This window comes from Toxorhynchites rutilus, chromosome 2 (assembly GCF_029784135.1).
Source record: "Toxorhynchites rutilus septentrionalis strain SRP chromosome 2, ASM2978413v1, whole genome shotgun sequence".
Classification (NCBI taxonomy): Eukaryota; Metazoa; Arthropoda; class Insecta; order Diptera; family Culicidae; genus Toxorhynchites; species Toxorhynchites rutilus.
In genome coordinates, this window is record NC_073745.1 from 219,361,536 (window position 1) to 219,377,201 (window position 15,666).

Below are 15,666 nucleotides of genomic sequence, written 5' to 3' on the forward strand. Positions count from 1 at the left end.
GGATGTTAAGAAAAAAAAACTTTAATTCCGAACGAAGTAAGAATATATACGATTTTTTTTTTTGATGTCGAACAAAACAGCACCTTGTTCGTACAAAAATTTAGCGAAATGAGAAATCGAACAAAACTTTGAGCTTAATATACCTTCACCTTCTAGTCGATTTTTTTGTTTCGGTTTTTAATCTTATAACGACTGCTGACCAATTGGTATGTGTGACCACATGTTTTTCTTCCATGTTCTAGCTTTTGATACTTTTCTACAAAGACAATGCTTCCAACCGATCAATACTTAATAAATTAAGTGCGTTTTGCTCCATTAAATCTATATCACTGTGGCAAATTATTTTCTTTAATCTTTCCACATTTCAGTGTTTACGGTTTTTCTTCACGACGCAGCAGCAGCAGCAGCTTACGCGTTACATTTGTGGGTGTGTGCATGTGGTTTATTCTGAATCACCCCTTCTGGAATGTTTAGCGACAGAAGTTCGCACCTAAGGTGTGTCCGTTTCTACTTTTGTCGGTGGGAAACAAGTTTTTCTCCCCCCACATATCCTCTGCGAGTGCGAGCTTCCTTCCGTTGTTTTTTTTTGCCTATATGCCCTAACTAACTAATCACGCACACATCTTGAACACGTTTCTGATCCTGGTTCTCTGCACTTGTGGCTATACTTTATTTTCTCACGTTCACCAGTTTTAACATTAATTACCCACTCTATCTACTAAAACGAAGCGAATAACCTAAATCTAGCATCTTTCCTTGTTTTTGTTTTTAAAAAATTACTCTTTCACAGCATTTGGTTACATTTCCCAATATCTACGACTACGCCTTCCTTTTCTTTCATACTCTGGTTTATACTTCACGTCGATGCCCGTTTGACTTCTACATACCCCCCGCCCCCCCCCCTCCTCATAATGGATTTGTAGAGAGGGTTACCTCACGCTGCTGCTTGGTTGAGAACAAGGTGCTGAACGGAAATTTTGACGCATCGACGCAAACGTTGGTCACAATCGGACGAGAATCATCGATCATCGATCATCATCTAACCTGCGCTAGCCCTGGTGTTTGTGTCACAAGCGTGAGAAAAATTCTACAAGACAATTACAGCTCCTACTTTCTTAGGTCATCAACTGCTACCTACATGTACATAATTCTCACCTTTTTGTGAGATGTGTTTTTTCTGGTGATAAGTGTGTTGTAATGTGTGTTTTTATGTCCGGTCTAGTGTGTTTAAGTTTTGTACTTTTGAAAAGGCATATCATTGAATTGTTTTTACTCTTAAATACTTCCGCTAAAGAATCGCTCGACTAGACTCTCGTATTCCTTCCGGCTGACTTCGTGTTCGTGTGTGTTTACTGTGGATTTACTCTGAAGGCCTGACTACTACACTGTGCGGCGGCGTTGGCTGTTCCGATGGTAGCGGCGGAGCGATGGAAAATCTGGAAAATCCTCTAATGGACATCCCCACCTGGTTTAGAGACCCCCCTCCCCTCGGTAACCATTGTGTTCGCGCCATAATATGACTTCTTCTACTAAGAATAAAAGTGGCATCAAAAAATATATATTCTTTTTTTTTCTTTGTCTCATACTGGCTTTCGCTGATTATTTGGTTGTTGGGTTGTGTACTTCTGCACTTCTGCTTTCTCCCCCTCCTTCTTTGTTTCGTACTGTTTGTCGCTTAAATACACCTTCCTCCAAGGAATAGGTGAGGGTAAGTGTATTTCAAGGTACTGTTTTTTTTACTATTTACACAATTTACTTCATGCAATTTTAACAATTTCAACTGTTCCCTATATCCCGCGTCGCTGCCCGCTTGTTTATCGGCGCTTATCCATTAAAAATAAATAAAACTATTTGATAATACTTGTTTGCTTTTGCGTCGACGGCTGAATATTTTTGCGACCCCTCCCCCCCCCCCCCCTCTGTCTGTTTCGCTTTCGTTTAGTTTTTTCTCCCTAGAACACATTCGATAACAATTTGTTTTGCATCACATTTTCGTTTTTCTATTTGTTTAGTGTCATTCTAGTAAGTGTTAGTGTATGTGTATTAGTGTTTGTGTGTATCTTAATCTTGATCGCGAATTTGTCTCAGTTGATCGATGATCGATTTTCTGCGGCGTAAATGCTTGAAACAGAGGCTTGATCAAAGAGGCATGCCATTTGGAAGTGAATCGAGTGCTGTTTTCATAAACCCCGGAAAAATCCTTTTTTCGGTTGAACATTTGAACATCTCAAGCAATTATTTCCACGAGCTCTCGACCTAAAGGAAGAAAGGTTTCAAAAATCTACATTAATCGTGAAATTTGAGGTTAGTCTCCACTGCTTCTTCGATTTAAGACTATAATCGAATTACATTTCATCAGGCGGAGCTTATTTTAGCCCGCGAGGCTACTTTCGATGCTCTAGTATATCAAAAATATGTTTTTGAATTTATATCATCTCCATAAAAAAAAACTAGAAATACAAAGTGCTACAAAATTTTTCGAAGTGGAACAACGTGCCATGATTGGTTTCGTTGCTTCAAAGTTGCTCGATGTTGACGATTATCCGCGTGAAGAAAGACTAAAAACGTTCCAAGAAGCTGGCATTACTCAACATGGATCCGTGCCAAACACAAGACGAGCTTGCTTCAGCATTAGAAGTTATCTACCAAACCATTACCAAGCGATTGTTTGCGTTGGGAATGATTCTAAAGTTAGGTACTTGGGTTCTTTATAATTTGAAGCCAACGGGCGTTGAGTGTCGTCTTGCGGATAATCAATACGATTACATCTGGTTAGCCTAACAGTTCCATTCCACAATATCATCGCCTCTCGCCTCCGCATAGCTAATTATATACCAGATAATAAACCCTTCAACTGTGATGTAGCCCTATCCGTTGCCTACATATCAACAGCGTGCAAAGTCTATAATATTGAACGATCGGCTAATGATTTGAACATCACTCTGGAGATAGTACTCTCATAATATATATTATACAATTGTTCCGATTTTAGATGGAACATGCCTATACGACAAATTCTGAAGCAATCGTGTAGGGACGAATGTCTTTCGGGTCAAAGTACCTAATCAGTAAGAACGAAATGGTACAAGTATTGAAAACAATCTACATGATGGTTTTGGAAGATTGTTATTTGAGATTGAACAGAAGTACTAGTGATCTAGAATTTTGGGTGTTAGGAAGCTGTGTGTGCGCAATGGGGCTGCCTTTTTCGTAAACAATGTAAGAAACACAAATCGGTATGTGACCATCTCAAAAACGTGTGGAAGGCAAAAAAGTTTTTTTCGTAGTTCAACACTGTGGGTTTCCAACTATTATCCTAAAATAAAAACAAAAAGCCAGCCCACGCGAAGCTCAATAGGCTCAGCAGGAGCGGACATCTGGACTCGCTTGGACTCCTTAAGTTTGAGCGGTCTTTTTCCTGACTCACGCGAGAAGATGCGAACATAAATACACAACGTCCGTTTTACCACCAACATGAATGTGGTTCGTCTTCTTTGCGAAATATGGAATGAATAGTTGGACATGAAAAATGATTCGATTTGTAGTTGTGGTGCCAAAAGCAAATCGTCACAAACGATTTCTAAATTCTGAAATTTTGAAAAAATTGTGCCTACAGAAGCGTCTATTGCCATTCATAAGGAAACACAATGTGTCTACATTCTTCTGGTCAGATTTGGCTTCATGTATACCAAAGGAATTTTGAAATGGTATGAAGACAACAATGTGATTTTGGTTCCTAGAGATGCCAATTCGCATTATGGGGGTATTGTGGTGTAGATACACGAAAACATCACATCATTATTTGTTCATCTATTTTTTAACAATGAAGCAAAATTCGAACGGAGAAAAAATATGCATTACTAGAATAGTTAAGAGATGATGAAGTGATTGGGTTCAGAAAAAAGTTGTGCCATGGCGTACACGATTCCAGCCCTTCTGGTTATCTGAAACAAAAAATCGGCCAGATTCTGAATCAGTAAAGATGCCGCTATCGCGTGAACCTCGGACAAGTCGAAAAGATTCTTTTTTGACAAAATGGCGGGCGTTTGAAAAACAAAATGTGGTTCAAAACATTTTTTCTTACGTTTCTCGATTTTTTAAAAATATTAAATTTAAAAAATATAATTTTTTTAGAGGTTCATGCGATATAGAGATGCCTGCAGATTGTATCCATAGAAATGACATGAATCGGTTCAGTAGAACTTGAGATATCGTGTACGCCAGTTCGAAAAATCTAGTTTCGAGAAAAAAGCGTTTGAAGTTCATTGTTATGGCCGTACCAGGTTAGATACCGCGTCACTAAAATGGCTCTAACTCGTTAAATATTAGTATTTTCGATAAGTCTTTTCTAGGGTATATTCTTGAATGCCTAAACTACAGAAATATGGAGGATTTTTTTTTGATTTTTTACAAATTTCTAGACTAGAATACTGCCTTAAGGTGAAGGTGGAAGGAAGCCACAAATAGCTGCCGCAATGGCGCTCATTTCTATCATCTCCCTCCCTTACCCCTCGCCCGAAAATTAATAATTTTGCGAAACAGTGCGAAGAAAATGATATCAATACAATTATTTTTCTTACGTTTAATGGGTCTATGATGTAAGTGTTAGCAACTTAAACATTGGTTAAGAAAATTGTATTGCAGAACACTGCCACGGCTGCCTATGCTTTCAAAAATAGTAAACGGAAAGGTATTACATCCAATCAAAATGCCTCGGCCAACGAAAAGACGGGTTAAGGCTTTCCAACGTGAATATATGAAAATAATACGATCAACGAAGGAAAACGTTGAGAAATTATCAACATCGAGTTACTGTGCGGAAGAACTTGGGCGCATGTGTTATGAATTGGCTCATGTTACGCTCGCGTAAAATCAGAATTTTACTTCATTTGCAAATACACCTTCTTTATATATTTATATTTTAGCATTGAATTGTTATTTTTTTTCAAATGTGTTCTAAGACTCGTGTCAATGAAGCGCCACACAGTCTGATAAGTGAATTAATCTATTTACGTGTGCTTTGCTCTTCTCTCACAAACACTATTACCCCATGAGAACACGTGATTTTACCTATACTACTACAATGGCTTCCTTCCACCTTCACCTTAATTAAAAGAAATTTGAAGTCAATGAAGTAATGAACCGAAAACATTTCAGAATTTCGTAGTAAGTCAGTCAGGAAAGTATCCAAAACTACAGTGAATTCCCTAATGGAAGGTATGCACCTTTGAAGATAGAAGAGTTTTGCAAAAAATAAAATGTGTAAATTATGTTACTATCAATTTAATCAGAAATTAAATCCCCTTTTCAATTTTATTTAGCTTTCTATAATACAGGTCGGACTCGATTATATGCAGTCTCGATTATATGCAATTTTGGAAAAACATTTTTTTTTTATATTTCAAATATTGCTTATTTCAAGAAGAAATGTAACCTTTCAGCATTAAGGTGAAGTTTAAGGGTCTATTACATGTAAAGTGGGGTAAAAATCATGATTTTTGAAGATTTGAATTTTGAATTTTCGATATTGCAGCCAAATTAGGAAAGATAGAATTGGGAGTCAAAGAACAAATTGTAGAGCGGTTAAAGAACTTCAATTTAATTGATAGAAACAATTTAGTTTAGTATAAATTTACAGGATAAAATTAATAATAACACATTAAAAATTTTTAACTTTTATGTTTTTCACTTCCAAAATGTTGTTAAAATCCACTAATTTAGTTGTTCCGCTACTACATCATATACTAAATTTTCTCATCTTTCAAACGAGCATCAGAATCATTTTCCATAGCGTACCTTTTAATGTAGAGCCAGTTTGAGGCAACAGAGTCTGAAAAAAAAGTTCTATAACTCTGTCATTGTTGGAATTCGAACATATGCGTAGAAGGATTTTTTTTCATCAAATATGTTCGTCTATCACCTCCTTAGATAATCTGGATAAATTTATTTTTTTCATATGAGAAAGGTGTTTTCTGACTTTAAGGGGATGAATCAAAAATCAAATTCCTCTTTTATTTTCAAAAATCGAAAAATACATGCAAAACAAACAAATCAATTTTTTTTTCGATTATATACAGTGAAAAGAAATCAAAAACTGTATATAATCGAGTCCGCGCTGCAGCGCAATTGGTTTGGGGATTGCAGCTGTTTAAAGTTTTGATTTTTTCTGTCTCATTACTGATCTAGATTTTCAAATTTCTGAGTAAATATTGATTGGTGAGGTAATAGCAGCCGTGAAAGTGTATTCCGACAGTCCTCCGGATTCTCATTCCAGGAATTAACTCACAAACCAGAACATCACTAGAACAAGTGTATTGAAATTGCGGGGAATTATATTAAAATCATGAAATGATATGGTCCAATAAGTTTTCAACCTGGTATCTGTAAAAACATTTTGAGTCCGCCCACTTCCATAGCATTTATTATTTCATAAAACAAATAAAAATGTAACATCGATAAAAAGAATCCCACTCGATTGAATCCGAGCACTGAACGATAGTTTAGGATGAAAATAATTTACCTCTCTGTTCTGATAAATGCTCGATAATTGAGGCTCGTTTCCATTGCTGATGTTCTAGCATTACTGCCTTCGAATTGAAGTACCAGACCTATCGAAGCTCTACCCTCTGCTATCCGAAACGAGGTACTAGAAAACAGCGCCCACCATTCAAGATCGTTTCAAACACTTGCACCCAAACGCGCATTGGGAACTATGTTTCACGTTCCTTGGTAATTGTGACCAACGCCGCTAGGTTTTGCCCGGGACAAACATCTAAGGATTTGTTCTGTTCCGCAGCGACACGATGGCGATGATGTATGGACATTTGTTGCAATACTCGATTGTGGGGTGAAATCTAAGTGTGACGGTTCTGAATTCCTAACATGTTTTTTTCCAATGTGTTCTTACTCTCAGCACACAGTAACTATTAACAGTTGATTCGCTTCAACGGCGATTAACCATTTGAAACACATTTGTTTGCTCTTCCTAAATTTCTCTCCTGCTGCACTTACTTGTTTCGCCTGTGTCGGTTATGGCGGTAACGCTTAGTATACAGCTTTAGTATCATTTGCTTTGCTCAGTTTTAACGAGTAAGGACTTATTCAACATATTCGATTTGAACTTTTTTTCTTCTCTCTCGCACACACTTTTTTTACGTTTGTTCTGTTGTTTATCTTTAATATTGAATCGGGCGTGCTTTTTGCATATTAGAGTAGAACGGGTTTTGTGTGGACAAAGAGGATATTTTCTTAGGGTGCAATCAATAGAACATAATTAATTACCATCACTGTGGCGATTCTGGTGAGATGAATTTGGAAGGAATACCACTCTTCTTGTTTCAAATTTTGGTTGCGCTCTTCTGTCTCAGAAGACGATCGGTGTGAACAATGAATTAATGAATGACATGGTGTGTGTGGTTGTCTTTGTTAAATATTGCACTAAGATCCGGAAAGAAATATATGATTATTACAGCAAAAAAAAAGTTATTCATTTAAGGAGAATTCGTTAATAGTTGCATTTTGTTTTAACATTTACTGAACACTTAGTTTTAGATCCTTTGTTTTTACGTTGGTTGTGTTGTGTTTCGTTTTTAGCTTCTTCGCCTCAAGTCACGAGTTTTGCATGCTTGCTTGCTTTCGCATATGATTGGGTGTTGTATCCGGAATAGTTTTATAACATTTTACACTGAATTGTTTTTTTTCATCTTCGGCAAATTTGATTTGGATTGACAACAATTTTTTTTTGATTTGACTATTTCTTCTACGGCGTGTTTTGCTTCTGTTTGTCTGACTAAAACTACTTTTGTTTTTTTCTGAGTTGACAATTAGGGTAGAATTAAAATTTAATTCGCTGAGATGAATGGTAACATCATTGTTTTATTACTGTGCATATTAGTGGACTTGGAGAATCTATTTATTCGTATACAGATTCGGTTCTGTATGTCTGCTGGTTGCTTGCGTGTTGCGTTGTGGCACTGATTTGGTGTGAATCAACCGTACAGGCAGGGGCACACCCAGAACCATTGCTCTCTGTTCTGAAATGAATACGATGATGTGAAAAAAATCTTTCTAATCTGAAGTTGCATACCTGTTGCTTCCAAATGGATGGACGTCAGCGGTTTGTAACCAATATTAAAAACCGATTGTTTTCTTTCAACACAAAATAAAGAAGAAATTATTCGCTCGAAACAGCATACACTAACTAAATAAACACGAAAGGAACACACAGTCCTTTGCAATTCACACCACATTTTGTCTGCACTGTACTTAGGAAACGATTCCGGCCGTTTTCCCCTAGGTGACCCTCCCGCTGTTGTTACTTCCCCGTCAACTTCATTTGCGTTTGGCGTGCAGCATCTCCATCAGCAGGGTTTGCGAGGGCGCACTGCCGGCGCAGTGCTTCATGTACAGATGCCCTTCGCCCCGCGACGATATCACGTGAATTTCCGGAATAATACTGAGCAATTTACTAAACTTATCCTGTGAAGAGGGGAACAGAATGGTTAATGTTACTTGTTACCGATTGAATAACGGGAGAACACTTACAGGCACCGACGGATAACAGGTGAGGGTGTAATCCAGCAGTGCTGCTTGCACATTTTCATAGCCTTCGACCACCGTCTTCCGGTTGGTGATCGCTCGAACTTCTACGATACGAATGCCAATTAGATAACCACTCAAAACCAGAAAATAATCGTTCTTACCAGGATTCAACAGCAGCAGGAATTTCATACAGATGTAATCGCCAACATCGAACTTGAGCTCTTGCAGCTTGTTCTGCAGCTCGTTGAAATGATCGGCCATGCTGGGGACGCCCAGCAAACCTAAACCTAAGAGATCAAACTTCTGCCCGTTGTGCAGGTTGGTTTCGTCCGGCAGCCCGTTGTGTAACCGCTGGTGGATGTGATCCAGCACCAGCATATCGGACCAACTGTTTTGCAGCAGCTTCATTTGGTCGTCCACCTGGGGGGTGATACATTGAAATATTGTTTTAGTTACGTGTATTTAAATAAAAAGATTAACCGAAATTCACTGCTACAGAACGAAATCATGTGTTTTATTGTACTATTCAAATGTGCGAACGACTTTCATGTTTGATGATTGAGATTTTAATGAAAAATTCAATACTAACGTAGTTGAACAACTCAACATTACATAGAATTTTATTTCATTTCATATGTACATTACTTAAAATTATTCATGTTGACAACATAATCCACATAATTATTATCGAGCGCTATTCGTTGTTGGGACATGCTATCACGGATCAAAATTTTCCTGTAGATGTTGCGAAAATGAAATATTAGATTGTCTAATATTTTTCGCCGGGTTGTCAAAGAAACATGAGATCTGGCATTGCCTTGGCGGAACACTACGCCTATCATATTGGTTTGTTCTGGACGTCAATCCGTTCAGTTGTGATCAGTACTTGATGGAATTTATCAACTGATAGAAACTCATTATACAGCCATTCCATACTAAACCGATATAGTGGTTAAAAGATGTCCATGAAAAGTGGTAGTTTTGTTCTTTATTGCAAAATATTGGACCCGTATTTTTTATTTTTTCGTTAGGGTGACCATTTCCATTTGAGGGTGGTCCAAAAAATCATATTTTTCAACTTTTTCCCAAAAATGACATTTTTTCAAATATTTTTTCAAAGAAGGTTAGCTTATTGGCTTCAATTGAATATGTCGATGATCGAAATCGGTTCAGTAGTTCAAATGTTATGATTTTTTGCAAAAAGTCATTTTTGGATAAAAGGGGAAAAATGATTTTTTGGACTTTGATAGATGATATCTCAAAAACGACAACAATAGCTTCTCTGATATCGAGATATGTTATGTAAAAAATCAGCTTTTAAGAAAAAAAATATAGTACCCTCTAGTCCAAAGCCATGAAAACAACAAAAAACAACTACAATCAATAATTACCAAAACAAAATCCATTGTTTTTGCAAGTTGAAAGTTTTTAAACAAAAGGTTCATTGGCTTCAATTTGATATGTCAACCATCTAAAACGGTTCAGTTGTTCAAAAGTTATGAACTTAAAAAAAAGGCATTTTGGGAAATAATCGATTTTTCGAACCACCCTAAAATGGAACAAATAAAAAAAAAATCGGGTCTAATGTTTTGTGATGAAGAACAGAATTACCTCTTTCCACGAAAATCAGAGAACCACTATATCGGCTTGGCATGGAATAACTGTATACAGAATTTCTTCTTATTCCCACCAGACACAGACTATATCTTCAATTATATCAAATATTCTATTCAATTTTTCATCACCTTTTACGATTTGCTTCAAAAGCAGCGTGTTTCCGATGCGTTTTCAAAGCGAGTCGCCGATGGAGATGCGATCGTTTTGATTGAGACTATGTGATGGAGTTTCGTACTCGCTGTTCTAATTCATTGTGTAGGATATGATCCGGACCACCATTGTGACGATGATAACAACTTTTAAGCAGTCGGTTTGCATTGGTAGACTTATCTTGCTTCTTGACTAGGCGAACCTAGCCAGAATATTCACCTGCCTCCAGGCTTCTGATTGCCAAAGGGGGACTAGGCCCTGTGGAATGCATGTATCTGCGTGCTCGTGCTTTTTAGCCCTGACCGAGGAATTGTCAGACAATCGTGCAGGTGCAATGGATGACCGACTTTTGGAAGCCGGCCAGAGGGAATGACTGGAACAATTCTTGGGACCTCCCTTAGCCCCTCTAGCTTGTTCCTTTTTATCTTGATTCAAGGGGCTTTAACCCAAAGGTCATTCTTCCCTGGTTTTGCTTCAGGGCTTCTCCCTTGGTACAAATTTTTGCGATGTTGGAAGAAACTTGTACTAGATTATAAGCGTTATCTAAACGAATTGCAATGAGAGCAAGAGACTCTAAAGAAAAGTTGGTGCTTCAGTCTCGCGGCCTGAGTATTCGTATACGGAGACAATCCCGAAGTTAGTATTGACAACTGCAGTAAATAACACCCAAGGAGATAGGCAGTGACTCATTCAATCTGGAAATCGTGTCAACTATTTATTTCGCACCAGGAGACAACTAACGCGTGTGAAACAGGGTGAAATTGACGAAACGTTGAAGGTCTCAATGGATAGTTTTCTAGACAAAGCTACACTGCCAGCAGAAAAAAAAGTTCTAACCTAATTCTTGAAAGAGTTGCCTGTTACTAGCCATTTTCATTTTACATCTTCCTGACAGGATACGGATTCCTTGATTGAAGAACTGCTGGTTTTCTATAGTGATCCACGAGTCTATCAAATTGTTCAGTCTCTTCGTAAGAATAGCAGGTCTGCTCAGTCAGCCATGCGCCATCAATCGGAATAAATGGCAGTCGGAAGAGACGATATCTGCAGGATATGGTTGGTAGGGAATAACGTCCCATTGAAGTATTTCAAGATGAGTTTCAAAGTCTTAGGCAACATGGGGCAGAGCGATGTCGTGCAGCAAGATCACTTCTTTGCTCATATTGCGACTGTTTTGTTTCAATGCTCGGCCCAAACGCATAAGATGTGTTTGGTAACGATCTCCTATGGCGATTTCACGAGGTTTCAACAGTTCGTAACGACGAATTGGTCCACACAGCAGAAGCATCCTTTCCGCACGCCTTTCGATGTACCTTGGCATCAATTCGAGTAGAATTGAATTCCCGTGCCCTTAGATCATTTCCAATGTTTAATGTTTTTTTTTTCGAGATTCGCTTCATGATATTGCTAGTTCCTAATGACGTTTGACTTAAATTCTCATGAAGAAGTACCTCCAATTCTGCATATTCAAGTGTTTTCTCCTTTCCGGGATACTCCGTGTCGTCAATACTAAAACCTTAAATTTTTAAAACGTTGAAAATATTTGCGGTATTTTCATTCACTAATATCGGTATTACCATTGTTATCAACAATCATTTGGTGCGTTTCTGGCGGAATGAACACAAAACGCAAAATGTTTCGCAATCGGAGAAAAGTTTTCTGAATCGCTGGTCACATAAGGCTTAGAAAAGTTTACAAATGTTTGCTTAGTATTGTGATCCTAGTTGACGTTTTTGGAACTTCTGACATGAAGGTGTTAACAATATCAATAAAATCAACAGTACAAATTTGCCTCGCATAAGCACCGTAGCCGTATATAAGTTTACGAAAAAAATTTCTTCCCGGTTAAAAAATGAATGATCGGTTCGGAGTGAACAAGTGAAATATATCCGCATTGACTGGTTGTGGACCTTGCGATGCAATATTTCGCATCTCTTCTGGATTTCATTGTATCGAGCAATTCGCAAAACCAAACAAAGGAAAGTAAACAACAGCTCACAATTCTGTGCATGTGTTGGCTTCGTTTTCTTAATTTTCATATTCCCCTAGGATAGAATGCTATGCACGGTGGATAGCTATGTTTGTTTTCGCAGTAGTATTGATGTATCCAGGTTGCATTCCGCCGTTACTCTAGTTGCCTTTCTTAGTCGATTAAACATGTTTGGATAAAGCTTGATATTTTACAATCATTCGATTATTTTTCTAAAAAAAAATATTTATTGTGTTTGATGTGTAGAAATATTTTAAATCAATTGATGCAAACATCTTTGCGATTTATCGAGAAATGGTCGAAATATAAGGGATCGAAATCATTCATTATTCCCTACATATTCAGTGTTAAGATTCTCGTCAAATTCGTCTCGATTCTCGCTACGTCAAAAAGCAATCTGGTTTAAATCAGTGCCCGGAAGCTGTATGACCAGATGCCCACCGAACTCAACGGAAGTAGACAAACAGGCAGATTTAAAATGTAATATGATTCGTAGTTGGATTAAAAGAATGGATAAGAGAATTCGGAAAGCAATTTTGTTTCTGCGCCTGTTAATATCGGATTGATATCATCGTGTAATTGTGTCCCGCTGGAAGCATTTTAAAAATAGAATAATTTAAAAATGAGAAATTGGCAAGCATTTTCAACCAATCATGCCGTCGACCGTAAGATCTGTAGCAAATCGGTGAAGTATTTCAACTGTTCGAACAAATGGTCGGTGTTAAGTCACACCGGACCGTGTAACACTTTTATGATTTCGAGAAAAATGAACTTAAAGTTCAGTGCTCCGCAATTTTCGCAATATTTTGTTCAATATTGTTTCCAGATAATGATAATTGCAAAAAACATCAAGTATCATGCTCAAAACAGACAGCTATTTGATTGATACATGGTCCACTCTGACTGAACCAATCAATCATCTAAGGCAGTGTTCCTCAATAGCTTGGTCTAATTCGAATTCTTTATCATCGCTACAGTCTGAACCGCACTCTGAAATAGTACATTTTGCATTCACAAACACTGAAGACCAGCATTTTTCGCTGATTCGATCAGTTAGAGTGAACCAACCTCATTTTTTAATATAATTAAAATGTGTACCTTCTATACAAACGGGTTCAAGCTCATTTCAACAAATGAGTTAATTTGAACGTATTAACGCCAACGAAGCGCAATTTATTGAATTTATTTTTTATATTTATGAGTTTATTTTTTTACTATAAAATTTATTCTGAGGGTAAATCTAACGAGGATAAGGAACCGAGACGGCCCCAATCCGTCGAGGTGACGCAATTCGATTCGCCCGCCGACCCGCTGTCATAAGCGGCGGCCTATTGCAAGCAAACCTGTTTCCACCATTTGTTGGATGAGAATTTCGTTCCCATTACATTGCGCAATGGTCTAGGAGGAAATTAAGTGAAAATTTAGAGCATTTAGAGCTCGACAGTTATTCTCTAGATAAGAACTGTCTTAGGCAAAGTTGTTACATATGACAGAGCGCTCATTTATATGTTACTAGCTGACTCGGCAAACGTTGTTCTGCCACATAATTTATTTCTAGAGAATATTTTAGTTGGTAAAAATAACGAATATATTAAAAAAATACTTTCGTCGGTTTGAATTTAGTGTTTGAAAATTGTTTCAATTCAATAAACAACTGATTGATGCATGGTACACTCGGTCTGCACATTATATAGAGTATTATCTGGTCAGTTTACCGACAGCAATGAATAATCGTAAATACACTCGAAATGCACTGCAGTGCATAAAACATACTGGAATCCGATGGTGAGTAGAACAAAGAGTCCCCTGATATATAAAAGTCTTAAAAAAGTAACTGTAAATAACTACTTGTGTGACTTACATCGCTTACGGGTTGGTAGTACTTGCAAACATGTCGTCGAAACAGCGCGAAAAAAGTGCACTTGCAATGAAAATCCGAAAGTTTCTGAACGATCTATCGCGAGAATGCTTAGAATCGCAAATACCACCTTGTTCCATGCAAGGCTGCCAACTTTTGCACTCTGCAATCAAGTGCTTAAATGATTTGATTTCAATGTAGATCCACCTTATGTCATAGAAAGGAAGCATATGTCAATTGTTCTCCTTCTACAAAGTCTTCCGAATATTTGCGAACGAAATTATATTCAGGATATCGATAACGAGTCTAGGGAGATCCGAAACTTGGATTTTTCTGACTTCACTGTAAACGAACGCAAGGATGCTTCTTTCTTTTGGGGTAAATAAAATTTTGTCACTAGAAAGGAATGACAATAATTTTGCTTATCCCAAATCGAAAAATATTATTCCAACATTTCTGATTCTGCCGCAATACTCAGCAACCGTCCAACGATTGTTTTCAGAATACAATTTGAACAAAACTATGCAATAGAACAGAAACAAAAACTATGCGAGCAATTCCAGCTTCCAAAAATGATGTAAACATGCATGAAGAACAGTCAGGATTAGTAAGAATGACACAAAATGTAAAACAAAAGTATAACGGTAAAAATTATGATCACAAACAGCATGAGGAAATTCGAAATTGCTGCGGTACTTACGTATTAACGCCAACGAAGCGCAATTTATTGAATTTATTTTTTATATTTATGAGTTTATTTTTTTACTATAAAATTTATTCTGAGGGTAAATCTAACGAGGATAAGGAACCGAGACGGCCCCAATCCGTCGAGGTGACGCAATTCGATTCGCCCGCCGACCCGCTGTCATAAGCGGCGGCCTATTGCAAGCAAACCTGTTTCCACCATTTGTTGGATGAGAATTTCGTTCCCATTACATTGCGCAATGGTCTAGGAGGAATTTAAGTGAAAATTTAGAGCATTTAGAGCTCGACAGTTATTCTCTAGATAAGAACTGTCTTAGGCAAAGTTGTTACATATGACAGAGCGCTCATTTATATGTTACTAGCTGACTCGGCAAACGTTGTTCTGCCACATAATTTATTTCTAGAGAATATTTTAGTTGGTAAAAATAACGAATATATTTCTAGAGAGTTTGTTGTATGTTGTTTGTATCGTTCTGATCTTCAAAATTGATCTAAATGATGATTTTCGCTGCGAAACATACATATCTTCTTGGATGGCACTAACGTTCCAGTGGAACTTTTGCCTCCTCAATGTAGCATTACTTGCGTCATTTTTATTAATAGTACAGGGTTTTCCATCTTTAAATTCCGAAAGTAAATTGAAATAAAACACACTTAGAATTCGAATTTCGATGAAACTTTTATTTCAAATTAAAGTTTGGTTTATGCCATTATGTGTGATATCATTCAACATCATTCAAATGTCCACCTAGGACTTCCTCGCACACCTTGGTCCGGAACAGGTAATTTTCGATGACTTTTCGGC

General features: G+C 37.4%; 1 protein-coding gene across 7 annotated transcripts in view; it reads right to left on the reverse strand.

The window, feature by feature from the left end:
• Window positions 1–203: 203 nt before the first annotated feature.
• Window positions 204–15,666, reverse strand: part of LOC129771504 (nuclear hormone receptor FTZ-F1-like) — a 443,987-nt gene continuing 428,524 nt past the window's right edge. For 5 of the 7 annotated variants that reach the window (XM_055775226.1, XM_055775224.1, XM_055775225.1 and 2 more), the window contains exons 8-10: window positions 8,545–8,961; window positions 8,087–8,478; window positions 204–8,033 (exon numbers count right to left, since the gene is read on the reverse strand). In XM_055775226.1, the coding sequence (XP_055631201.1) occupies window positions 8,332–8,478; window positions 8,545–8,961 (564 nt within the window). In that variant the 3' untranslated portion in view covers window positions 204–8,033; window positions 8,087–8,331. The remainder of the gene's footprint in view (window positions 8,034–8,086; window positions 8,479–8,544; window positions 8,962–15,666) is intronic. The other 2 variants (XM_055775228.1, XM_055775227.1) reach the window with 2 other exon arrangements.